The sequence below is a fragment of the Phoca vitulina genome, unplaced genomic scaffold, assembly GCF_004348235.1.
Source record: "Phoca vitulina isolate PV1807 unplaced genomic scaffold, GSC_HSeal_1.0 scaffold23, whole genome shotgun sequence".
NCBI classification, from domain to species: Eukaryota; Metazoa; Chordata; class Mammalia; order Carnivora; family Phocidae; genus Phoca; species Phoca vitulina.
Window position 1 is genome coordinate 3,851,674 of NW_022589726.1, and position 26,931 is coordinate 3,878,604.

The 26,931-nt window shown below is 43.5% G+C and overlaps 1 protein-coding gene across 3 annotated transcripts in view; it reads left to right on the top strand.

Annotated features, from left to right (window-relative positions):
* The window catches only part of PTPRB (protein tyrosine phosphatase receptor type B), a 110,917-nt gene extending 84,218 nt beyond the window's left edge, over window positions 1-26,699 (top strand). For 2 of the 3 annotated variants that reach the window (XM_032420391.1, XM_032420393.1), the window contains 13 exons: window positions 4,511-4,617; window positions 8,067-8,166; window positions 8,952-9,035; window positions 9,138-9,155; window positions 9,269-9,350; window positions 9,930-10,020; window positions 10,686-10,762; window positions 12,463-12,597; window positions 13,572-13,694; window positions 13,881-14,044; window positions 15,699-15,834; window positions 22,517-22,637; window positions 22,896-23,245. In XM_032420391.1, the coding sequence (XP_032276282.1) occupies window positions 4,511-4,617; window positions 8,067-8,166; window positions 8,952-9,035; window positions 9,138-9,155; window positions 9,269-9,350; window positions 9,930-10,020; window positions 10,686-10,762; window positions 12,463-12,597; window positions 13,572-13,694; window positions 13,881-14,044; window positions 15,699-15,834; window positions 22,517-22,637; window positions 22,896-22,921 (1,264 nt within the window). In that variant the 3' untranslated portion in view covers window positions 22,922-23,245. Of the gene's footprint in view, window positions 1-4,510; window positions 4,618-8,066; window positions 8,167-8,951; window positions 9,036-9,137; window positions 9,156-9,268; window positions 9,351-9,929; window positions 10,021-10,685; window positions 10,763-12,462; window positions 12,598-13,571; window positions 13,695-13,880; window positions 14,045-15,698; window positions 15,835-22,516; window positions 22,638-22,895; window positions 23,246-24,821 lie in introns of those variants that run through there. The other variant, XM_032420392.1, reaches the window with a different exon arrangement.
* The last annotated feature ends 232 nt before the right edge of the window (window positions 26,700-26,931 follow it).

The following is a 26,931-nucleotide window of genomic DNA, read 5'->3' on the forward strand; positions in this document are numbered from 1 at the left end:
AAATGCTATTGCTACCCCAGCCAAGGTCGGCATCTCCAGGGGAAACACGCACAAACTTAGTAGTGAGGTTTCCTTCAAGAAGAGACCCTAGGAGCCTACCTGAAGGAGGGGAGAGCTCAGACAGGGCAAAGGAGAAAAATGTAAGAGAGAGCAGAATGAGGGAATCCTTCAGTTTCTATAAGAATCAAGAAATGCCTCAGGTCCTGGGTCACATGGGCTCAAGGAAATTTGAGCAAAAGTCTCCCAAAGGCTCTATTTGATTTGTGAGTTGGTCAGTGGAGGCTGTTTTTTGTTTGTTTGCTTTCTGTAAGAGAGGGAGAGAAGATGACTCCTTACTCCATTTCAGAGAGGGGCAGTGAGAAGCCGTAGACGGCTCCTGTCGGCGCCGAGCCCGCCACTCCCGGGCACCTGCCTTCCCATCCCTAACAGCTGCCCAGGCCTGGGAGAGCCCGCATGGAGTCCAGGCGCGGCCACTTAGCCGTGTGACCTCGGAAATGGCATTTCAATTCCCAAACCCTCTCTTCTCTCATCTGCAGAGGATCCCTCAAAACTGGTCATGTCCCTTCTAGATGAAGGTCTTCCAGTGGTCCCCATTCACTTCCAGGAGTAAGTGAAGATTCCAGAGCAGGGCACAGAAAGCCCCCGCCATCGGCGTCCCGCCTGCCTCTCCCGCTTTGCCTCCCACCATCTGCCGCAAGTACGCCCTGCCTTTTGCTCCCCTCACTTCCTTTAAATGTGACATACCTCTCTTATACCTCTGAGCCTCTACACATTCTTTTCTATTTGGGATGCTCTCCCCTCCCTTGACTGGATGGTGCATCCCTTCATACACCTCAAAAGCCAGCTCAGCCCTCATCGAGCCCCACATTACCCGCCCCCCGCCCCCGGCACCCGTCAGCCCATCAAGCCGCGCTGGGCAGGTGGCCCCCACTCCGTTTCCGCAGCAGCGCTCAGACCGTCCATCCCTCCAGTCCTCTACTCACCAACATCTTTTAGCTCTCTGACGAGGGTTACCTGCCCTCTTCACTAGACTACGAGAGTTTGCAGTCTAATAGAGGAGACAAAACAATATGACAAGTACCTGGCCCCCAAGAGGCGCTCATTCGATATTTGTGAAGAAAGAAGGGAATGAGCCAGGATGCTCTATGAACAGTTACACATTCTTATTATACCTTAATCAACTCAGGCCATACTTAGTTGCTTTCTAGAACACAACTCTCCGATATTTCTCCACATTTGGTTCAGTCCCGTGAAAAGCATGCCAGGCAGATAATGCTTGGTAAGAGGAGGCCTAGCCTTTCAAAGTAGGTGGGGGAACCCCATGCTAAGCGGTGTCCTGTGTGGCTGCTGACCCCGAGCTTAGTGCAGTCAGAATTCTGCCTCTCTCAAGATGACGATTGCCACAGTGACCCTCGATGCTGTCAGGCATCTTTTTTTTTTTTTTCCGGAGAGAGAATAGGTAGACAGGAGAGAACATGGGGGGAAAAATAGGATTGAAAAGAAATGGGAAATGCTAGGTTTAGCTGCTTTGCATATTTATTATGTCAACGAATGTAATGTGTTCCCAGTTGTTACTGGGTTCCTATTATCTGGGTGTATAATTAGCATCATTCCATATAGGAAGAGAAAGGGCAGATCATGATGGGTGGGAGGCAGTTTGGAGGTTAGCAAAATGCTGATCTGGTTTTGTTTCTCTTCTAAATAGAATAGCAATGTGACCACGAGCAGGTAGTCAGCTTCTCTTGACCTCATTTTCCCCAAATGAAGGAAGTTGAACCACATGATCTCTAACTTTGTGCTATAGATATCTGATTCTGGACACATATAAAGTTGAAATCATTACTATCATATATCTGTTTATTAAAATAATCTTATTCAGATATATATACACAGAAGGCATCTGTAAAATATAGGCAGAAATGTTGAAGGACATGAGGGTAAACATATGCTGTCAAGGTTCAGAAGGCTTCTTGAAGGAGCATTAAAAAGTAAGGAAGGATTTGAAAATATGGAGAGAGGGACAGAAGGAAATCCCGGGTGGAGGGAAGAATGAGAGTCCAAGTGCAGAGGAAGAAATAGACTGTTTAGAGAAGAGCAAATAGTCCAGTTTCAAATTGTGGGGAGAGCATGAAAAGAGGTAGCAGGGAAGACAAGCCCAGGAAGATAGGGGATCTGGAAGATCTGGGACAGGATCGGGGTGGGGGGGGTGCGGTGCTAAATGCTGAGCTAGAGAAGTGGTGGTGGTGTCCATTTTTGGAAAGGGTTTAAGAGCAGAGTTCCTCTTGATCCCACTAAGTTTAAGGTAATCCTCTACTAGGTCATGATCTCCTTCCTGGGTTCCTAAAGGTCCTTATTCATCGGCATCCATATTGTATTTTGGGTTTTGCACCTAGAATTTCAGAACAGAACATGTCAATGTTGTTGTATCCAGGGCTTTTAATTTACAAATGAGGAAACCAAGGCATAAAAAATTTTAGGGGCCATTTATCTAATCAGGAACAGAGTGCTAGCTAGACCTCAGACCCTCTGCTTCCTAGCCTGGGCCCTTTTTACCATCCCTCCGACAGAAGTCAGAGCTGTTAAACCAAAACTAAGCTGAGAGGAAATAAGAGAAAGAAATCTGGACTAGGATTCAGAAAATACAGAGTTTGGTTTTCTTACACCAGCTTTCTCTGTGATCTTGAGCAAGACACGGAATCTCTCCAAGCTTCAGGTTCCAAATCTCTGAAGTAATATCATAAGCTCCCTTGTTACATGGGAGACGTTGGAGATGCTCAAATAGAACCATGTTTGTGAAAGTTCTTCCACACTTATAAATCATTATACCAATATAAGAAATTCTTTTCACCAGAGAGACTCATTTCAATTTCCAAAAGTACAATGCATTAGCAACACACACCAACTCCTCACCTTCCCACTTAACACAAGCTGACTGCTTGTTACCCTTCAGGGACATCTCACGATACTTCCATCAACAGCCTGTTATTCCTGGAAGTACAACTTTTGACGGGAAAGCAGCTTTTAGAGATGGAAATTATAGATGTGGTTGATCAATATCGTCCTGCTCATTTTATAAGATGGCATTTGGACGTGGGCATGAGTTGGAAGGAGGGGCAGAGGGGCAGAATGATTCACCCTGGCCTGATACTATTTCAGCATTATTACAGGGCATGCCCAGAAACTTTTGGGTTAAATAAATCTAGATTTTTTTTTTTAAAAGGAAAAAGAGACTTCCATTCACTTTCATAGGATTTAAATTAACACTGGGAAAGTTTCCCCATATAAATCAAGCCTGATAGTCTCAGCAAACCTACAGTTGAAAAGAGAAAGAACTCAAGAGCTGGCCTGAGCCAGTCTTTTTTTTTTTTTCCTGAGGCAGTCTTTAACTTAGTGCAGGGATGCTCTCCTACAGCTTCTCTGAGAGCTGGTTCTCCTTCAGCCTCTGCTTAAATACCCTCAATGACTGGGAGCTCACTACCTAATGCAACAGCTCATACTCTAGATGTTGCAAAGCGACTTTATGTTCCCAAACTATACCTCCCTGTGACCTTTCAGCCTATTGGGCTTCACTCTACCTTCAAGAAGAAAAATAATGTCTGTTTCCTCTTCTATGTGAGAATTCCTTAAATCTGAAGTCAACCATCATGTTCTACTAAGTCTTTCCTGTCGTCGTCGTCCTGTTTAATCACCTCGAACGGTCTCTAACCCTTCCTAAGATATGTACCCAGAAACCGAATGCAGCCTTCCAGACTGGCCTGACTCACCCAGGGAATATGAGACCAAGGTTCTCGGACAGGGACAATAGACTTTTCATCCAGGCTGAGGTTACAAATTTATCTTTTCATAGCTGCATCTTGCTGGTGTATTGAATTTAGGGCCAGCTAATCTCTGGGCACCATCCCACATGGATATGTGGATGGCCACCTCAGCAGCTCTCTTTAGGCCCATCCTGAATTCCTCCCTTCTCCTCTTCAGGCTGGGCCCCATCTGGTCCTTCCTTTCCGTGCTTTCCCACTGTGGTCCCCTCCGCCGGAACACAAGCATGGCTGCCTCCCTCACTTTCCTCTGATTTCTAATCCAGAAGCCCTCCAATGACCATGCTGAATAGGGCAGTTCCCCACACCCATCGCCATTGCTAACCATTTCCCTTACTCTCCTCTTTTCTTTTTCCTGCTACATATCACCATCTGGCATATTAAATTTGTGTAAATGTTATCTGACTTCTAATACCGGAGAATGCAACCTCTGGGATGGTAGGGACTTTGCCGTGTCCCTTGCAGTATCCCCAGATCCTAGAACAGGGACCGGCACATAGTAGGGGCTCAGTAAATATGGGATGAATGAATGACTAAATGCGTGAATGAACCTGGGTCTATCTGATTCCATAGTTCATGTCCTGCCTAGCAGACATACGGACCAGGTGCCCACCGTGTGGCTCCGGGAGCACATTTCCTGGTCAGCTCTCCCGTGGTCAGCCACTGGCACTTAAATAACCCGGTTTTCCTTTCAGAATCAGCATTCGAGCTTTTACACAGCTGTTTGATGAGGACCTGAAGGAATTCACGAAGCCACTCTATTCTGACACATTCTTCTCCTTGCCTATCACCACTGAGTCAGGTAAGACAGGTAGCCTCCCCATCTACCCGCATAGTCTCCCAACTGCCATGTCACTTACAAACAAGGACCTCCAGTGGAGAGATCTGGTGACTTGGCTGATGGTGAGGGGAACATGCATTTTTCACTTGGAATTTAATCTTTATGGGATCCTGGATGATGTGGATTAGAGAAATTCCTCCTACTTCTAAAGGAGAATGGGCTGAATGGGCATTAATCTTGAAAAGAAGGTAGAAGTATCAGATTTTTTTGATTAAAATGAAGTTTTTAAAAATAATGGGTGAGGAGCGCCTGGGAGGCTCAGTCGTTAAGCGTCTGCCTTCGGCTCAGGTCATGATCCTGGGGTCCTGGGATCGAGTCCCACATCGGGCTCCCTGCTCGTCGGGAAGCCTGCTTCTCCCTCTCCCACTCCCCCTGCTTGTGTTCCCTCTCTCGCTGTCTCTCTCTGTCAAATAAATAAATAAAATCTTTAAAAAAAAATAAAAATAAAAATAATGGGTGAAGGGCGCCTGGGTGGCTCAGTTGGTTAAGCGACTGCCTTCGGCTCAGGTCATGATCCTGGAGTCCTGGGATCGAGTCCCGCATCAGGCTCCCTGCTCAGCAGGGGGTCTGCTTCTCCCTCTGACCCTCTTCCCTCTCATGCTCTCTGTCTCTCATTCTCTCTCTCTCAAATAAATAAATAAAATCTTTAAAAAAAAAAAATAATAATGGGTGAAAAACATTCAAATTAGGAGCTTGCACAGGCCAAAATATAAGTACAAAAGGCTTTCAGTCATAGGTGGGAATATATGAATGCACAAACATAGAAATGCATAGAAAAAAAAGACTAGAAGAAAAAACACCAAAGTATTAACAATGAGGGGCGCCTGGCCGGCTCAGTTGGTAGAGCATGCAGCTCTTGGTCTCAGGGTCATTAGCTCAAGTCCCACGACGGGTGTGGAACCTACTTAAAAAAAGGATTAACAGTGAATATCTCAAAGTAGTGGGATTATAGGTGATATTTTTTCCTTTTGCTTATTTTATGTTGCTTTTGCACCGTAAGAAAATGTTAAAAGACTTTACATACATTTAAGAAAGAAACTTCTCTAGAGTTTTAGAGGGAAAGCCTGAAAAATAACACTAGGTAATATTTACTAAATGAAATACTTTCACATGAAGACATGAAATAGTTTATCCAATCTTCACTACAACCTTCTGAGGTAGATACTATTATCATCCCCCATTTTAAAGGTGAAGACCTGAGACACCAAGAGGTTTAAGTAACTTGCCCAGGATAGTAAAGCTGAATATGGGCATTTTCTGCTGGAGCCCTAAACCTCTGTACTGCATTGCCTCAGAATATAACCATCGTGCTGAGAATAGCATCATGTTTCAGCACATTGTTCCTTGAGACCGTCATCTGTCCCAGCCTGCCCCTGGAGCCAGGGTTCTACAATGCTTGGTCTCAGGAAGTTCTTCTTCATAGCTAAAACAGTCTCTCATGCTGCATGACAAAAGATGACTCAGCCTCACAAACACTCCCATCTATTTATGCCAAATATAGGGATAATCTCCCACTTTTCAAACCAAAAAGGGATCAGAGCACAGTTAAGAGGATTTATATGTGTTTGCTCATAATTTAGTGTTAAGCAGGGGCATTATAAACACAATTCTTTCCGATTTGAAAACAACAAAAATTGCGTGCAGTTCAGTAAAGGAAGGTAATAAACATATATCCAAAAAAGAATATTAACCACATTCAAAGAAAAATGATTGTGTTGATTTAATGAGTCTTGAAAAGCAACACTGAATAAACAAATCCAAGGGCTTGAAATGCAAGTTCAACAATGGGCTACTCCATAGACCTAACTGTAAGAGCTAAAACAATACAACTTTTAAAAGAAAACGTAGGAGTGAAACTCTGTGACCTTGGATTAGGAAATGATTTCCTCGGTATGGCAGCAATAGCACAAGCAACAGAAGGGGGGAAAAGCCAGGTAAATGGGACTTGATCAAAATTTGTGCTTCAAAGGAGACCATGAAGCAAGTGAGAAGACAATCCACAGCATGGGGGAAACTATTTGCAAATTAATATCTGATAAGGGTCGTGTGTCCAACATGCGTAAAGAACTGTTACCTTACAACTCAATAATACAAAGTCAAATAACAGAGGATGTGAGTAGATGTTTCACCAGAGAAGATACACAAATGGCCAATAAGCACATGACAAGATGCTCAACATCATTAGTCATTAGGGGAAATGCAAATCGGAACCACAGTAAGACACCACTTCATACCCCCTAGAATGGCTGTGATCAAAAGACTATGATGAGTGTTACCAAAGGTATGGAGACATTGGAACTCTCCTACATTGCTTGTGAGAATGTAAAATGGTTTAGCTGCTTGGGAGAACATTTCTGCAGTTCCTCAAAATGTTAAACCTAGAGTTACCATCTAGCTAAACCAGCAACTCCACTCCTAATTTTATACCCAAAAGAAATGAAAACATATGCCCACACAAAAACTTATACACGGACATTCTTAGCCGCGTTATTCATAATAACCCCCAAACAGAGATAACAAATGTCCGTCAGTGGATGAATGGATACTATTCCATACAAGGAGATATTATTCACCTATAAAAAAAGAATGAAATACTGAGAAAGGCTGCAACATGGATGAACTTTGAAAACATTACACTGAGTGAAAGAAGCCAATGACCAAAGACCACATATTTCTGACTCAGTTTATATAAAAGGTCCCAGCATGGGCAAATCTATGAAGACAAAGTAGATTCGTGGTTGCCAGGGGCTGGGGAAGAATGGAGAATGACTGCCAAGAGGTATGGGGTCTCTTTTGAGCGGCGATGACAATATTATAAAATTGAATGTGGTCATATTTGTAAAACTCTGTGCCAAAAATCATTGAATGATACAATTTAAATTGGTGAATTGAATGGTCTGGGAATTATATTTCAATAAAGCTGTTTTTAAAATAGGCTACTCTTACCTATTCACAAACTCCCAGGGGTAGGATCATACCAGATAATAAAAATGCAATTTCATTAAAACAGTTCTCAATAATTCACTGGACTTGCCGAAGTCCCCAATGCTATTATACTTGTTTCAAACAAATGAAATAGCATTTTTATCTTGGTGGCAAACTGCTGGCCTTTATCTCGAGTGTCCTAAACCTTACATACAAGCTCCAGTGAGCATAAGATTCCTTTATAGGCCGAACGCCATTAACTTGCAAAGTGTAAGGACGGACCTGTGGTTACAGTGTAGTAGCCAATGCCCCAGCTCCACGGCTGCATGCTCTCACCATCTGATAGTAAATACTGCAGCATGGGCATCGTTCAGACTTTTCTGTAATAACGTTCCTTGGGAGATAAGGTTTCAGTAGCTCTCTTCCTGGTTCTTTAGCACTAATTTTCCTGCCTGGGTTTGCTGTTTCCTCCTGGATTCTTGCAGAGCCTTTATTTGGAGTTATCGAAGGTGTGAGTGCTGGTCTGTTCTTAATTGGCATGCTGGTGGCTGTGGTTGCCTTATTCATCTGCAGACAGAAAGCCAGGTGAGTACAAAGATTCCCTTAGCGATCGGGCTCCCAATTTGAAAGATGCGATTGAAAATGCCCTCTCACCTGAAAAGTAAGAAGGGGAGATGATTTCATTTCTCCAGGTGAAATCACCTTTGTTTCTCAAGAAAAACAAGTCAAACCCTCCAACCCTGACTGGCTTTTTTCAGCCCCGCTCCATACCATTGATGAATTTTGCCCTCACCAAATGACTGAGGGCCCATCTGTAGCTTCGTTTGAACGTGAAACAACTCCTTTTGCTCATGAAGACAGATGTCTGTGAATTGTGCACCCAAGTGCTTTTCTGAGAAATGCTGAAAAGTATGGTTGACATCACCATTTCATGGTCGTATTTGCCATGCTAATTTAAGAAGGGACCAAAAAGAACCAAATAGCATGTGGCCCCAAAGCCACGCCCCCTCCTCTTAGGGAATTTATTTGGCACATTGTCCTCCCTCTTGCAGTCATGTCTTGCATCTAAGGTTTACTGGGGGTTTTTTTTTAAGGAAAGTTTTATTGAGAGTGTGGGAAGTGATTATGACCTGTAGCCAAAAACCAGAAGACAAATCTCCAGCTATTGCAGAGATCCGTTTCTGAGTGGGAAAAATCTATTTCTTCTTTATGTTCTTCCTCCCCTCAAAGAGACGTTGGCTGAGTGTAAATCTACATGAATACTGAAAAATCCATATTTGCACAGACATGCACAGCCTCACCATAAATGGAAAAATTTGTTTAAGTCAAGTTTCGTAACCAGACTATAAATCCTCTCCCTTATGTTGCAGCCATGGTCGAGAAAGGCCCTCTGCCCGCCTGAGCATTCGCCGGGATCGACCATTATCTGTCCACTTGAACCTGGGCCAGAAAGGGTGAGCGTCACATTTTCCTTCACATAATGTATTGAAAGATGAGTTGATTGTCTTATGTGAGATTTGCTAACGAGGTCTTTCTTCTTTTGGCGTCTTTCACAGTAACCGGAAAACGTCTTGGTAAGAGCAAGAACTCATTACTGTGTTATCTGCTTTTGAAATACCACTCGGACTGGGTATGGCAGCGTCCCTTTTCATCAGTAATTTTTTTTCTATTGTATTTTTAACTATAGCCCAATAAAAGTAAATCAGTTTGAAGGGCACTTCATGAAGCTGCAGGCGGATTCCAACTACCTTCTGTCCAAGGAATACGAGGTACGACTCAGACTCAGGGATGCTTCAGCAGTTCTAGTCGCTACCAGAATTTCCCTCCCAATCTCTCCTGTGGAGTCACAGGCTGATCGGGCTCAGGAGTCAGGATGACGTGCAGGATCCATTCTCTGTGGGATGTCCCACCTAGTCTCAGAGGCCAGTCTGATCTCCACAATAGCACAGCCAACGAAGTACTACTTGGACAAGATGTTAAGGAAGAATGAACAAATCTCAAATGTAAACCTAATTCTGTCAGTTATTTAACCTGGCATTTCGCTTGACTGGGAGACAAGGTGGTGTGGTGACAAGTGCCCAGGCTTTGGATTCGACTCCCAGCTTTGCCACCTGTGTGACCTGGGGCAAGTGAGTTATCTGGTCTGAGCCTCATGTGTAAAACGGAGGTGAGGATGCCTCCTTTGAGGCTCTTGTGGGGATCAGAGCTACTGCACGTCCAATAGGAGGCAATCCGTAAACAGTAGCTATTGTGACATATTCTTAGATCGTTACGTATCTCGAGGACTGTATGATCTGCCTTATTCTATTTCACATTCTCCATTTGCAAACTTCTTTTTGACCTAATAGGATTTGAAAGACGTGGGTCGAAACCAATCATGTGACATTGCGCTCTTGCCGGAGAATAGAGGGAAAAATCGATACAACAATATATTGCCCTGTGAGTTTTGTGTTGAAATTTGTAATACTGTCTTCCTCCAGCCATTGCTTCTCTTTTCCAGGAATAAAATGGGGCTGAAGAAATATGGTATAGTTGGATATGGAAGAGCAGAGGCTCTGAATGCCTTTTAAAAGGAATGTTATTGAGCTTCCCTCCCATGGGGTAACAATTCTGAATTCTGGTTAGGAGACGCCTCTCATGCTGTTGACATTTCATCCTATGGTCCCACTGCTTCTCCCTAACAGCAAAGGCCAGTGTGGGTTTCCTTAAAGTCCCCCATTAGCGATTATTGTATATTTTTATTATCCCGACCCGATCCGGTGAAGCAATGGAAGATGGTTGTTCTGGATTGTATTCATTCCAGCTGTGAAAGGGAGCTGGCCGCTCCATCAGGCAAATGGTATCATGTTATGAAGGAAAGCGCAGAGGGCACCTCAGAGAGCATTTGGCTTCTTTGTGTGTTTATGGGCCACCTGTGTGACCTGGGCAAGCCGGTTATCCTGTCTGAACCTCATCTGCAAAATGGAGATGAGAATACCTCCCTGTGGGGTGTTTTGGGGGGGCCGGTCAGAGCTAATGCATGTCAAATACCAAGCATTCCATCAACAATAGAAAAATCCTCCCAGGACCCAGTGACAAATCTCTCTCAATCAACTTCCTTCCAGATGATGCCTCTCGAGTGAAGCTGTCGAATGTGGACGATGACCCATGCTCAGACTACATCAATGCCAGCTACATCCCTGTAAGTGAACCATAAAGCCATAGCGCCTGGGATAAAGCTTTGACGGGTGGCCACCCTGCAGACACCGTTCCTCCCACGTGCTCCCACTGTTTCAGGTGTGGACGCATACTGATTTTAGAAGACCGTGTCTGATTGCCATAAAGCCCAGGGTGCGCAATTCCATCACCGCTAGGGCCCATTTTCACAATGGCTGGAGTGACACGGGATTATAAGGAGCCCAGGAAGCACAGCGAAAGGTGGTTTTCTCTCTGCAGCCCTTAGCCAAGATGAGAGCTCCCTCAGGAAGCTCTACTCACTGCTCACGCTGCCTAGCAAGGGGGAGCTCATTCGACGTCATTTGTATTTTTGAAACCCAAAGACACAACTCAAAGGTTGTGTCAAACCTTTGCACTCAGATTCTGGCTAGCGTCCTGCCAGCCTCCCACAGCGCGCTACAGTGGGAAAGGCTGTAAGATCAGACAGCTCCAGCTTTGACTCCCCTCTCTGCCCCTTGCTGACTCGTGGGCAAGTTAGGTCTTGGGGGCTCTTGTTTTCTTTTCCAAAAAATGAGGATGGTAATATTTACCTCAAATAGCCATTCATTCACTCAGTAAACCCTATCTAGTTAAGTAGTAACTAGGCGGTCAGAGAAGTCTCAGCAGAGTCAGGCATCAGGAAATGACAAGGTGACGCCATGGGAAACAGGCTAGAGAGACGTTGCCTTCTCCAGCACTAACACACATCCGCACCACGTGCGGTCTTGTTCAAATGCAGATTCTGATTCAGCGGGGCTGGGGGGACCCGGGATTCTGCCTGTCTCACAAGCTCCCAGGTCATCCCCCTGCTGCGCGTCTGAGGACCTCTCTCTGAGGAGCAAGAGGCTATGGTTGCTAGGGGAGCTTCTGGGAGGAGACAACCAGCCGGCAGGGCGGACAGGCGGATGACAAAGGATGGCTCAGCAGAGCAGCACCATGCTGAGACATGGAGGATAGAGGGACTGGCCAGATGAGACGCAGGGTTTGGGTGGGCAGGCGCGGGGGTGGTAGAGGTGACACAATGCAGGGGCCCTGAGGAGAGGCAAGGAGAGAAGGAACTTCAGCTTGGAGCTGCGAGGAATTCTGTCTTGCCGGAGTGCAGAATAAGTGGGCGGAAATATCCTAGCTCCCGGAGTTGTGGTTCAGATTAAATAAGATCTGTGGAAAGTCCTGACCCACGACGTGTTATATGGTAGATGCTCGATAACCCGTGGTTTCCCTTCCCTGAAGTTTCCCTTGTATCACATCTCTTACCAGCACTCTAATGTCAGTTATCCAAGATGACTAAAACTCTTCTGCACTGAATAGGGGAAGAGCCTGAGGAAGTCAGTCCCTCACACACACACCATCAAGAGTCTACACACACACACACACACACCCACACACACACACACCCACACACACACACCCCGAGAGTGAAGCATTCTCTAGATTATTGCCCGAGTCCTCCATTGCCATTTAGAATAGACCCAGCCTAATAAATGGGAAGTTGGCTCTTAACAATAGTTCAGTGTTCTGGCCTTTTCCTTCCTGCTCCCAAGCCTTGACACTTGTGTTAGTATCTTTTTCTCAAGTCAGGGATCTGGCAAAGACCTATATATCATCTAATCTACAGAGATAACCCTCTGTTTATCGTTCAGACGAGGCCCATTGTTTCTGACTCTCCGTATTGTAAATTCATCACAGGGCAACAACTTCAGAAGAGAATACATTGCTACTCAGGGACCTCTTCCTGGCACCAAGGATGACTTCTGGAAAATGGCATGGGAACAGAATGTTCACAACATCGTCATGGTGACCCAGTGTGTGGAGAAGGGCCGAGTGAGTAAACAGTCTTCCTGACTTCCAAACATTGCTTAGTGCCGCCACCAGAATGGAATCCTACCCCACCATCAAGAGTTAAACCCCACAAAAGCCAAGAAGGGATCATGTGAGAACATTGCTAGTGAATTAAGCCACTCAGTTATAAAAGGCTTACATGGGTGATGCCCACTTCTGATTCTGGGCCTGAAGTTTCAGTCTGAGGTGTTTCCAGTGGAAGACTGGGACCATCAGAAGTCCTCGTGACGCAGAAAGCATAAGTGGCCCCTTGTCTGTTCCAGCCTTCAGTGTATAGCTGGCCAGAGGCATGGCTCTGTCCCTACTTGTAGGAGACAAGAAGCAGGCTCTATCTAGGCTGCGTCTGCAGACCCAAAGTGAAATAGTTCTCTGGACAAATCAAGCAAACCTCTTATACTGCACTTACAATCCTGTACTTCATATGGTTATTTGAAGGATTAAAAAAGAGGTATATAAAATGCCCAGTATCTGTGGTCAATACGTACATGGTCATAATTCTCTCTCCTGGCTTCCTACATGGAAATTGGAGCTCAGCTAAATGTTCTGACTTTTCAGGGACCCCGTGGCACATGGCACTTGGTCCAGGTTAGGACAGTGATATCAAACATAAACAAACAGGGGCCAGGAAGACATGGCCTCCCTCTGCCCAGCTAAGAAAGAACCATTGGAACATACGGGTTATGAGGAGTGGAACCGAGATGCTAAGGACATCAACAAAAAGCGCAGGCGCGGCAGCAGTGTGCCTGCGAGGAAGGGGACGCCGAAGGGCAGGGCTCCGCTCCCCGAACAGCGGCAGGCTGGCTTGGCCCTGAGCACGTCGATGCAGAGCCGATGGGCTAATGCCCCAGCAGCTGCCCCAACATCCACTTCGGGAAGACATTTCAAGAAGGAAACATCCAGGTTCGCAGGGGAGTCACATTTCCAGACTCACGTCTTTTTCCTCTGTCTTCCTTTAGGTGAAGTGTGACCATTACTGGCCAGCAGACCAAGATTCCCTCTACTATGGGGACCTCATCCTGCAGATGCTCTCAGAGTCTGTGCTGCCCGAGTGGACCATCCGGGAATTTAGGATATGCAGTGTATGTTTGGCTGTTTGACGGCACTAAACACCCCAGCTTGGAGAGATGCAGGACACCCATGACTCCCCCTTCTTGCTGCCTCCTCCCCTGTAGTTTCGGCTCCCAGGACCTGCTGCATGGTCACAGTGGTCAGACTTGAAGCTTTGCCTTGGCTCCTTCCCTTTATCATCCTCTCTGCTCTTACAGGAGGAACAGCTCGACACACACAGGCTCATCCGCCACTTTCACTACACGGTGTGGCCAGACCACGGGGTCCCAGAGACCACCCAGTCCCTGATCCAGTTTGTGAGAACTGTCAGGGACTACATCAGCAGGAGCCCCGGCGCCGGGCCCACCGTGGTGCACTGCAGGTACTGGACGACGAGGAGCCAATAACATGGGCGGCCTGCGGGGGGTCTGTCTACGCCAACCAGCCTGCCTAGGGATATTATCATGCTGTCTTCTCTCTCCTTCACTTTCTCCACCTTCCGCCGCTCTCTCACCCTCACTCTCCAGCCCTCTCTGTCTCCCTCTTGCTCTTTTTGCTACTGTACAAAATGCAAAGTCCCTACGTGACTCCCCATCCAAGTTCCCAGAAACCCCGCTCTCGCGCTCTCCGAGAACCTGCATATTCTCGACTCTTGCCATTCTTACTCCTTGGAGTGGCCTAACCTCTCTCCTCCACCCATATAAACCCTAAGCCTCCTTCTGGATCCCTGCTCCAGACCTCCCTCCTGGTCCAGTAGCACTTGCCATCCGTAGCCACCAATTTTGCTCTTAAAATTTTGCTTCTCTCTTGACTTCTCTTTGCTTTAGACTGCGTGTTCATAAAATCAGCCTAACAAGCAATCCCTCTCTCTTCCTCTCTGGGGAGCCTGGTGTTTAGCTAATTAGTGTTTGCAGCAACACTTTGATAGCCCTAGCCAAATGGCATTAAGAAATAAAGAGCAGAGAATTGCTCCAGTAAGAGAAATGTCAGATGCCCTCATTTTCTCCCAATCAGCCCAGCACCCTAGGAGCCCAGCTTTTCTATGTCATTGGAACCCTGATGCTTTTAATGGGAATGTGAGGCACTCAAGAGTGCTTTCTGAAGAATGGCCGGCGTTTCTGCCCATACCACTGGAGAACAGTTCTCCTTTATCCTATAAATCTGTGCATCACAAATCCCCAGGCTATACAGTCACCTTGGGGAGCAATTTAGCCACCCCTGGTGATGCTGAAGGTGTTCACACGCTAGGATCCAGCAGTTCTGCTTCTAGACCTCAACCCTAGAGAAATCCCCACTCTTGTGCACAAGGAGGCTCACTGCAACACAGTCTTTCAAAGAGAATAACTAAAAATGATCTCATTATTGGGGCACCTGGGTGGCTTGATCGGTTAAGCATCCAACTCTTGGTTTCCGCTGGGGTCCCGATCTCGGGGCATGAGATCGAGCCCTGCGTCGGCTCCGTGCTTAATTTGGAGCCTGCTTGAGATTCTCTTTCTCTCTCTGCCCCTCCCCTTGCTCCCTCTCTCTCTCTCTCTCAAATAAGTAAATCTTTTTTAAAAAAAAATGATCTCCTTGTCTATCAGTAGAGAAAAGATCAGCAGGGGATGGATTGGCGGTGGTGTAGGAACTCTGAGGACAAGCTAAAAGAAAGTGGATCTGCACGTAACAACATGGATAAATCTCAAAACACTATATTGAGTAAAAAAAAAGTCAGCAAAAGGATATATAAAACATGTTACCATTTTAATAAATTGTTTATGGCTTTACATGTATGCAGGAAAAGTATACAATATGCATGGAAATGACACACACTAGGTGGAGAGCACCGCTTATCCCTGGCGGGGTGGGGGAGGTGGAGGAAGGAAGGAGAAAGAGATGAAAAGCTGGGGCTTTTCTTTGAGAGAGCTCATTGAGAGAAAGAAAGATTCCTTTATTCTCCCATAACTTGGAAGGGAAAAGAAGGACGGTCCTGGAGTCTCGGGATGCAGTCCTGAAAGGCCAGTTTAATCAAAGTCTTCCCTCGCTCTCTCTCCTAGTGCCGGTGTGGGTAGGACTGGAACCTTTATTGCATTGGACCGAATCCTCCAGCAATTAGACTCCAAAGACTCCGTGGACATTTATGGAGCCGTGAATGACCTAAGACTTCACAGGGTTCACATGGTCCAGACTGAGGTAAGAGTTACAGGCTGAAGGACACCGGCCACCCTCCCTGCCTCTCTCCCCCCAGATGCCCCAGGCTTTCATCTGACAAGGGCAAATAACTATGACTCATTAAGAAGAGGAAGAGAACTGAATATAGACATTCTGTAGGACCTGTTATTTTAAAACAAATTTCAGTGACCTTGAGGTGCCTGGTGTACCCTTCCCTCTAATGAGCTGGTTGCCCATCTTCTTTATGTGGGTAGGAAGCAAGATGGATTTTTTTTTTTAAATCAATGCGTGGTCCATATGGGGGAAGGGCCACACCCGTCTATCTTGAAGATCATTTTAAGATAGGCTTGTGAGTGAGCACATTACAGTCTCTTCCCTCCCCCAGCCCACCCTAGCTGCACACCCATCTCTGGAGACCCCAGGCAAGTACACACTGGTCCCAAAGGATAAATGCTTCATTTGTCCTGTCCTCTGACATTTGCAGGGCATTTTTAAACATTTTATTTCATTAAATTCATAAAAAGCAAAGAAGAGAGTTATCATTTTCCATGTCCAGGCTACAAAACTGAGATGCAGAGGCTAAAGGCCTTTGTACAGCTATGAAGTGGCCAAGCTGGGGCTTGAACCTGTTCGAGAGGATCCCAAGCCCTTAGCCCCACAGCCTCGGGGTCAGATCTGTGCCCCCACACAGGCCAAGCCTGTTACTCCCCCACATAGTTGCCTTACAAGACTCAAGTTCTCTTACCCTTGTGTTTCCCAAGTAACTCTGCAAAGTCCTCTATGCATTTAAAAAAAAAAAATTCCCATGGTCAAAAAGATGAAAAGCCCTACCCGCTGCCATATCCTCTTACCGTTACAGTACGCAGTAAAACTGGGGAGGTGGTATGCTCCACAAAACAGGGACATCCTGCAGCAAAGGCTCCCCATGAGCTTTGCTGAACCCACTATTCCCCAAACCACTTTGACTGCTGGATTCTTTTCTTGTGCAGCCCATATTAATATCCTGCAGATCTCATATTCTCTAACACATCTGGAAAAATACTAGCACCATGCCTTCCTGTAGGCAGTGGCCACACCTCGGACCCTCTGTCACTGCCATTGTCCTGGGCTGGGAGTACTTTCAATATAACAATTACTACACTATACTTTTAATATTTTACTATGGAATTTTTTTAAATACATAGAACTAGGAAAAATAGTACAGTGAATTTCCATGCACCTAAACTCCAGCTTCTACAATTATCAGTAATCTGTGTTCTTTTTCCATCTATATCCCACATATACTATTCCCCTACCCCATGACCTTATTGGAAAATTTTAAAGCAAATCCTACTTATCAAACCATTTAATCCTTAAATGCTGTATATGCAGAAATTTTACAGATAAGGACTCTTTACAGATTGTGACCAGAATACCATTATCACACTTAACAATTTTAACCATAATCCCTTAATATCATCTCACATCCAGGCAGTGTTTAAATATCCCTAATTATTTCAAGATTATTTTTTACACTTAGTTTCCATAGAATCCAAACAAAGTCCACACCCTGCATTTCGTCAAAGTCTCTTTCAAATCTATAATAACGCTCCCTTGTTTTCCAAGCTATTTATTTGTTAAAGACACCAGTTCATTTTTTCCATAGATTTTCCCATATCCTGGATTTGACTGCTTTTTCGTGGTGTTAATATATTCCTCTGTTTCCTATAATTTTTGTCAGTAGGTCATTAGATCTAGAGGTTCCATTAAACTCAGATTTCTTTTTATCACCACAATGCTGTACGGGTGGTGCTAAGTACTTCCTGTTGCATCACATCAGGAGGCACTTCCTGTCTGTGTCTCTTTTATGCTGATGAAATTGACATTGACCATCCACTGTAACATTTCCCAGTAGCCTTTCCCTTAAACAGTTTCCCCAACTGTGGACCTGAAGACGGCTGTCTAGCTCTGTCATTTCATGAAGGGTTGCACAGTTATATCACATTGTATCATAATTTTTATCCTTCATCTTTCTCCAGAATACTGCCAGTTCCAAAAGATCAGGAATTTGTTTTCCTTCTCTCAATCTGCACATTTTTTTTTTTTTACCTGTTAAATGAATGAACAAATATCCTATAATTATGTTGCTAAAAAGTCAGGATCGGTGTTTCATTATTTATTGTCATATTTATAAACTCAAATCATATTTAATTTGTAATTTGGGGAAGGGGAGATTATCACAATGTAAGTGGTCTTGAGGAATGTGTGTGTGTGTGTGTGTGTGTGTGTGTGTTATTGTCGGGGACTTCTTGGGTCATGTGTCACTTGCATCCATCTGCCCAGAGCTCTGGAGATGCACTGAGGCAAAGAGCAGGCACTCTTATCATAAATATCACTGGCAGACTTCCAGGGCAGGGCTATCACAGTGTGCCATAGCCCTTCCTCCTTCTTGGGTATATCTCCTTCTTCCCACTGTTCCCTCCTCCTTCTCCTCCTAACCTCTGAGGATTCTATGCTCTTGTTCCTCAGTTTGCCGTTTTAACGTTTGAGTTCCCCAAGGTTCTGCCCTCAAGGTGCTGCTCTTCCTTCTCTCAGCCTTCATTCTTTGTCATGTCCCATGGCTTGAAGAACCATGTACATGCTCCTGTTTCCCAAATCTCATTCTCCTCTTCCAGCAATGACCTAAGTACCTGCCTACCAAACAATTCCACCTGGAAGCCTTACGGTCATCTCAAACTCAAAAAAATTCAAAGCTGAACTCATTATCTGTCTTTAAGCAAACAATAACAATGAAAGCACCCCTCCCCTTCTTGCTCCTTCCAGTTTCAGGTAATGGGGTTGCCATCATCTTGCCCTCCATCTGTTGGCCCGAGCTAGGATTCTGACTTCTCTTCCCATGGTTCCCACATTTAAGCAGTCATGGAGTCCTGTCCGTTGCACCCACCATCTTTCTCTTCCTTCTAGTCCCCCACCCAACCGCCACTGGCCTCGCTTGGCTGTTAGCCCTCACCGGGGCCTTCTGTGGGAACCTCTTAGTGTGTCCCCTGCCCCCAGCCTCTGCCCTAACAACTCTTTGTCCCACAGCCACCAACACAGTGCTTTTGCTGCCTGTGTCAGCTCCCTGCATAAAAACCTTGGCAAGCTCTCCATTGTGTTAAAATGAAGTTTAAACTCTCATCCTTGTTGTAAACAAGCCTCTTCATAACCAGGCCCCCAACTTACTTCTCCAGTTTCATATCATAACATCTCTTGCCCATTGTTTTAGGGTCTGCCAAAATTAAGGAAGATTTCCCTCCCGAGGTCAAAATCAATTTTGATTCTTTTGATTATAATGAAATAAATATTATGGTAAGAGATGTTTTGTCTCTCCATTTTTTTTAACTCTTATCAAATGAAATCCCAGACAGTATTCAGATATCATCTGTCCTGGGTTTTTTGTTTTTTTGGGTTTTTTATTTTATTATGTTGTTAATCACCATACATTACATCATTAGTTTTTGATGTAGTGTTCCATGATACATTGTTTGCGTATAACACCCAGTGCTCCATTCAGTACATGCCCTCTTTAATACCCATCACCAGGCTAACCCATCCCCCCACCCACCTCCCCTCTAGAACCCTCAGTTTGTTTCTCAGAGTCCATAGTCTCTCATGGTTCGTCTCCCCCTCCGATTTCCCCCCCTTCATTTTTCCCTTCCTACTATCTTCTTTTTTTTTTAACATATAATGTATTATTTGTTTCAGAGGTACAGGTCTGTGATTCAACAGTCTTACACAATTCACAGCACTCACCATAGCACATACCCTCCCCAATGTCTGTCACCCAGCCACCCCATCCCTCCCACCCCCCACCACTCCAGCAACCCTCAGTTTGTCCTGTTTTAACTCCTTGCCCACAGTGGGCTTCTTTCGGTCTCGGAAGCCCTGGCCCCAGCCCAGGTATGACTTGCTTGGTGCTGGGAGTGAGTGCAGAGAGGTGTGATCCACCACTGAGCCAAAGGAAGCAAAGAAGGAAAGACATTCAGACCCTGTGTATCCCATTTCTGGGTCCATGGGGATAGTCAACTTTAATTTTATTCCACCTTATTTGGGATATAAAAAGTCTTCACAAATTTTAATAAATATATCCAAGAACAAGGATTTCTAAACAAAGAGGCAGCAGACACGGGATTTTCAAACATGTCCCTCTTTCCTTTAGCCTGCCTTAGGGGAAATTTGCAGCCTGACTCCCAGGGAAACACTCAGATGAAGCAGTAAGATGTTAAAGAACAAGAGTTGACAGTCACAGTCTGTTCATCTCTTCTGCTTCCCGCAGGAGGAAACAGTGGGATGTGGTAGGAATAAGCTTCTCGGTGCCCACTTGGGAGATTGTCTTTGGGGTTTCCCATGGCCCATGCACCCTACATTTTACCTATGCTGGATGGCTTACAGTTTCCAGAATAGATGTGCACATTCATGTTATTTACATCACTTGGAATGTCCCACTTCTTGGCTCAAATTTTTACCTTTCTCCCTAGATTGATACTTGTCTCCCCCAGAAGTGAACCTGATGATTTCTTCTTATATATGAAGCTTTATATACAATTCTATCTTACATTTATCACCTTGTAGGTATTTGTTCACATATCTGCCCCTCTGCTAAACTGTGAACTCAGGGACCATGAAAAGCTAGAAGTGTAATTCTATAAATACTATCTAGTACTACAACTTCTGGGGAAATTGAATGGAATTGAGGTTTCACAAGTCAGCTAGACAGAGCAAAAAATTATCTTTTATAATCCAAGGTTCATATATTAGACTCTATTTTTCATTAAGAATAAAGTGGGAAGCACATTAACTGTCTGAAGGTTTAGTGTAATTATTTTCAAAAGGACATTCTACTGGGAGAAGAAGAATTTATATTTAAGGCCAGTCAAATTAATGAATATTAACTGGCTTCAAAGCCCATTGTGGATCATTGTTGAAGAATTTATTAATAAGGCATAGTGTAGATGTAATAGAATTCATTCACAGTTGAACTTTAAGGTCCCAAAGTAATTTAATATCCCAGTACAATTGCAAATATGAATCATGCTTGGGATGGAAGGAAACAGGAAATGTCTGTCTATAATTTGGTAGATTGTGTTCAAGATGGCAAAAAGAAACTGTCTATACTAACAACCATTTTCAGGACATTACCCTCCTTGAATTTTCAAGACCAAGGTGGCATAAAACACTCATAACACTCAGAAAAGTATAGAATAGTTAATATTAAAGCAGGCTTCACTTATGATTGATTTATTTCTTTGAAATGTCCTCACCTAATGACTATACTGGACCTACATTATGAAGTCCCTTTGGTAGATGACCAGGCTAGCTTCCCATCAGGGGCAATGCCTAGTGTCAACCCATGAAAATAAATACTGTTCCACTTCTAAAGTTTGTTGGTGAGGGAAGATCTTATAGTCTCACTTTGTATCTCAAACCTTTAAAATACTTTAAGATAACACATTGATCACCTTAAACATGGGGTCCAAGAATGGTTTTCAATATCCATCTAATTGACAGCAACACAGAGTCTCATACCCTTTAGTGGTCAAAGGATGTTATCTCTAGAAGAGACCTCAGATGTTTTCTAGATCTTTGCCGAGAAGCCTTGTGACTCAGTTTAGGCCAGCTGGAGGCAGACGAAGAGCCCAGTGTCTCTTGTGTGCTGTTGTGCTTCCTTCCCTGGGCTCTGAGCAGTTGCTATGTCACTAAGGGAGCCCAAGGTCAAGCAGTGAAGTTATGTGGACATTCTTTTCCTTACTAGACAGCTCTGTTGGTAGTAAGGAAGGAAGCCTTTGTCTAAACCTCTGTTGTCAAGTGAAGGTTTTTGTGTGTTTTTATGGTCACCAAAACATTGACTCTTCTATCTTTGTTTCTATTTCAAAAGTAGTTAGTTCCCAGAGAGTTGACAGAGGTGAGTCTGTTCTCACTATGTAACCCTCTGTAGTTCTCTGTCATCAGCCAACCTCTTTGAAATTCTTCCTTGGGCCAGTCTCAGATGCTGAGAGAACCAAGAGAGAGAAGACACTGACCTTGCCCTCAAAGAACTGACAGTCCAGTGGGATCTATTATATACACCTTCTTTTTTTCACTATCCACCCAAAAGAAAGGGACCAAAGCAGCAGAGTATGCAGTGAAATGATTTCCTCATTCAATAATGCAATGAAATTAGGATTCATCTGAGAAAACTGGTATAATGAAAAGAACATGAATATGAACCCTAGGATCAAATGCTAGGGTTCCATTTCTTGGTTATGTAAGAAGTTACTTAACTTCTCTGAGTTTTCATTCCTATGGATGGTTATACCTACTTCATAAGATTGTCAAAATAATCAAATGAGATAATTTATGTAAAACGCATCGTACAGTGTTTGGTGTTCAGTCGTCTATTTAATAAATATTTGTGGAGGACCAACTATGTGCCAGACATAATTCTAGGTACTCATGGAATATACTCTACAAATACGCATACACATAAAAAAGAATAAGTAAACACCACCTCTCTCCTCATTACCATTATTCTCTTCTTAGTGCTAATAGAAAGTACTCTTCTATGTACTAGAGACCGTTCATGAAATGATCGAGAAATTTGCTAACTATATAGAATCCCACCACTCTTGAAGCTTTGTGAATGTGTCTCCTCTTTCTTATGCTTAAGAATTTGCCTTCCTCTGACATGTTTTCTGCTTTTTCATAGTGTCAGTATGTATACCTACATCAGTGTGTAAGAGATGTCCTCAGAGCAAGGAAGCTACGGAGTGAGCAAGAAAACCCCCTGTTTCCAATCTACGAAAATGTGAATCCAGAGTATCACAGAGGTAGGAACTTACTCCATTGACTTATAAATTCATTTATCAAGATATGATGCATCTGGAAACCAGTAATAACCTAAAGTTCTTCCCAAGCACACCAGCCCTCTCTTCTTCCGCCCAAAGGCCCTTAGAGATTGACAATGGGGAGGAGAGGCAGAGTGGGGAGGGAGCACCACAGCTGAGCACCAACTGCACATGGAAGCTCTTCCTATCTGGCTGGGGATGCCCTCTCTTCAGGATTCTGCTTAACATTTCTTTTCTAAGGCTCTTTGCTGGGGAAGATGCTTTGAACTCACAACTGGGGATTCAGATTGTAAAATCCCTTTGGAGAAGAATTTGGCCACATGCATCGAAGTCCTCACTATGTCCTTGTCTTATCACCTAAGTACTGAAAAAGCTGTATTCATGACGATTTTTATAGCTAAAAGTTGAAGTGAAAAAAAACCCAAATGTTTAACAGTGGAAGACTAAGTACACCATGGTGCATTCATTTAATAGAATACAATGCAGTCATTAAAAATGCTATTTTTGATGATTATATGACATGGATATTCTTATAAATATGTTGAGTTAAAAAAAAGCCACCCCAATGGCTCAGTCGGTTAAGTGTCCAGCTCTTGGTTTTGGCTCAAGTCGTGATCCTGGGGGAGGAGATCGAGCCCTGCATCGGGCTCTATGCTCAGCACAGAGTCTGCTTGAGATTCTCTCTCCCTCTCCCGCTGCCCCTCCTGCTTGTACTCTCTCTCTTTCTCTCTCTAAAAAATAAATCTTTTATAAAAAAAAAAGATTCTCCCTCTCCCTCTGCCCCTCCCCCATCTCTCTCTCTCTCTCTCTCTCTTTCTAACAACAACAAAAAAAGTAGAATGTAAAACAAACAAAAACAACACATGGGGGGAGAAAAGACTAGAAAGAAATAAACCACAGTAGTAAAGTTCTCAGAGCAGTAAAATAATATATGATTTTTCTTCTGTTTTATGTACTACATTTTCTAGAACAAGCATATAACATTTTTTTGAATAAAAATTTTAGTAAAATGAATGTATAAACTTTCGAAGTCACTGCTTTGATCAGACAATAATTATTTGACAACTAAAGGGTCTTCATGCCTTTTCCCACTCTAAACCATCATTTAGACCTAATTTATCACAAAGGCTAACTGCAAATTTGAAGTTACACTGTATTAGTTATCTATTACTGCCTAACAGATTACCCTAAAACTTAGCGGTTTAGCTCAGCATTTATTATCTCACAGTTTCTATAGATCAGGTATGTGGGAGGAGCGTAGCTGGGTGGTGTTGGCCCAGGGTCACTCATGATGCTATAGTCAAGATGTTGGCCAGGGCTGCAGTCATCTGAAGGCTTGACTGGGGCTGGGAGGTCCACTTCAAGAAGGCACACTCACACGGCTGTTGGTTTAGGTCTCAGTTCCTTGCCACAGGGACCCATGTCCATCTATAAGTCAGATCATTCTCAAAACATTATTTCAGTTATTTTATCTCCATTTCTAACTGATCCTCGATTTTCTTTATTTCTCTGCACCCTCTGTATCTGCCCACCGAGCCAGTATGTTACATAATTAATAATCTGTGAAGCACATATACACGAGAGAGCTTCCATTTAAAGGGGTCTTTGTCAATTGGTAATTCTCTTGTATTATAAATAATTACCCCCTAATGTATCTGTATAGTAAATTAAGGTTTTTGCATGTCACATTCTTTAAGAAGCTCCAGGATGGTGGGAGCTCTGGGGGATCTGGGAGGTTTCTTTGTCTTGTTATGACTTGTGTGAGAGTATTTTTTTTTTTTTTGAGTCATCTTGGGTGCTCCTGAAAGAGCCATCTTTTATGGTTTGGTTAGCTTCAAGTGTCTAAAAGTTAGGATTCAGGTCCTAGCTCTGGAGCTAACTAGCATTACCAAGCTATGTAACCCTAAGTGAGTTACTCTGCCTCTCTGGGCCCGTGGGCTCATCCATATAATCAGAGAGGATGGACTAGAATTACTAGTCCCTTCCAATTCTAGTGATCTATGGTTCTCAATGGAACGACATTGACCCCACAGCAATGGTCTCATCCTAAACCATATTGAACCTTAGTCATTTCTGCTAGTCGTATCCATTTGTAATCTTCATAAATGGAACAAACAGCTATGAGACATCCTGCTCCATCTCTAACCACAATGTCCTTCCTTTCAGACCCAGGCTATTCAAGGCATTGAGAATGTATCTGAAGATCTCTCGGATAAAAACTATTCACTGTGTGATTTAAAAACAAAACAAAACAAAACAAAACAATTTGCTTCTTGCCCTACAGAGGTGCCAACTATTTCTGTTGATACTATGTATAATTTATTAATCTGGAGAATTTTAAAGAATTTATGTAATTTAAAGGTAACAGATATTATTGTACATAGTTGTATTTTGTAGTTTCTTCTGTAAATATGTATTTTTTCATAATGTTTAATATTAAGCTTTATATAATACTATTTTTCCACACTAAAGTGTTCATGGATTGTTCTACATAAACTAATTCAACCTGTATGACAGGACTACTGGGAAAATGTAGATGGAAGGGGTTGCAGGGACAATCCCATGGGCCATGGTTTTGACCTGCTTTGATATTCGCTGGTCAGGATAAAGGCAGGGCTGGGGAAAGCACGTAATACAGCTGGCTTTCCTGCATTGCTCTTCTAGGAACCTAGGGATCCAAAGATGATCCAAATGCTATTTGGACAAACGTAATAGTCAAAAAGGATTGGGGGAAAGGGGTTAGGCAGCCCCAAAGCTGAAATAGGTGGTTATCCCTAAACTAGTTTATCTCTCCCCTTTCTCCTGCCAGAGGTTCAAGCCAAAGTAGTCGGTTCAGGGACCATGTAACTTGCAGAGAAGTCCAGGCTTCAGGGTTGAGGATTCTGATAGAGAACAATCCAAACAGAAGTGATGAATTTCTTATATCAAGAAGAATGCCTCCTGTACCCCTGAGTGGAAACAAAATTGACATGCAAAGTGCCATCCAGAGTGACTAGAGATTATGTCACTGCAGTCGCAGTGTGGGGGCATGCCTACCCATACTGGACTGAGTGTGTGGCTTGATGCACACACACTCATCTTTGTCTTATTTCTAGTGGGCTGCATTCCTGGAAAGGTCAAAATTATGTCACTCATCTTGGGTTTTCCCATTAAAAGAAGATTGTTTTGGCAGATTATATTTCTGATCAAAGGACTTGGTATTAACATCTTTATAGAAATGTCCACAAACATCAGATATAGTACATTTAAAAAAAACAAAACAAAACTCAGTCGTGCTTCATATAGAAATTCCCAAAAGACTTTTTTAGTAAATCACTGAGGTCAAAATATCAGTAGTCACCTGAAGGTGCATTTGACATAAAAGCCACCGAGTTTATCTTCAGTATTTGTGCCTATTTTGACTATAACAAATTTCAGTGGGTTAGAAAGTGGGCATTGCCCTCCTCAAGCTCCAGTTCTGAGGGTCTTCCTGGGGACAATTTGAAAGTTATCTGTATGAAATCTTCATGGCTACTTGAGAAAGGAGCCAGGATGTTCGCCTTTTTCTCACTTACAAATCTCTCCACGATAAACCTAAGAATTAGAGATGGACGTCATTGACCTTACAGCTTCAACTGCAGAAAGAATACATTTCTTTTTAAAGTATGTATTTTTGCTACATACAATAAAGTCCCATAAGTAATATAATGCATGTAAATGAAAATCATTAAATATATCCAAAATAGTTATCTGTGGTTATGTAAATTTCCACACACACCAGAAAAATTTCCAGGGCTACTTGAAGTTTATAAAAACAGGGGAAAACTTTCTAAGAATAAATGTGAAGAGTAATAAAAGGATTCCAAGTTTTCACAGTCTCATTGTGCTCAATGCCCTTGTGAAATAGCAGTGATAGGCTCTGCTTCTGTTTCAGGGAACTAGGTGGATCTTCTAGAAATGAAAAGGAACAATATATACGTAAGGGTGGCAGATGTACCAGCAGGAAGAAAATAGAGGTCAGAGATTTATGAGATGTGGCGTTTAGTAGGAATAACTTTCCCTGCATTGAAAAGAAAAAGCAAGGGAAAAACAACAGATTTTTAAACTAACGTTGCTTGGCACAAAGCACATTACCCCATGGAAAGAGAAATTTGTTTTTGGCCTTTCATTCATTCAAAAAAGTTTTACTAATTGCCTGTAACCGGCTAAGCACTGTCCTAGAAGCGACATGTTTCTACTCAATAAAGAAAATGCATCACAATAATAAAGGTAGGGTGGTTGTTACTATTGCCAATTA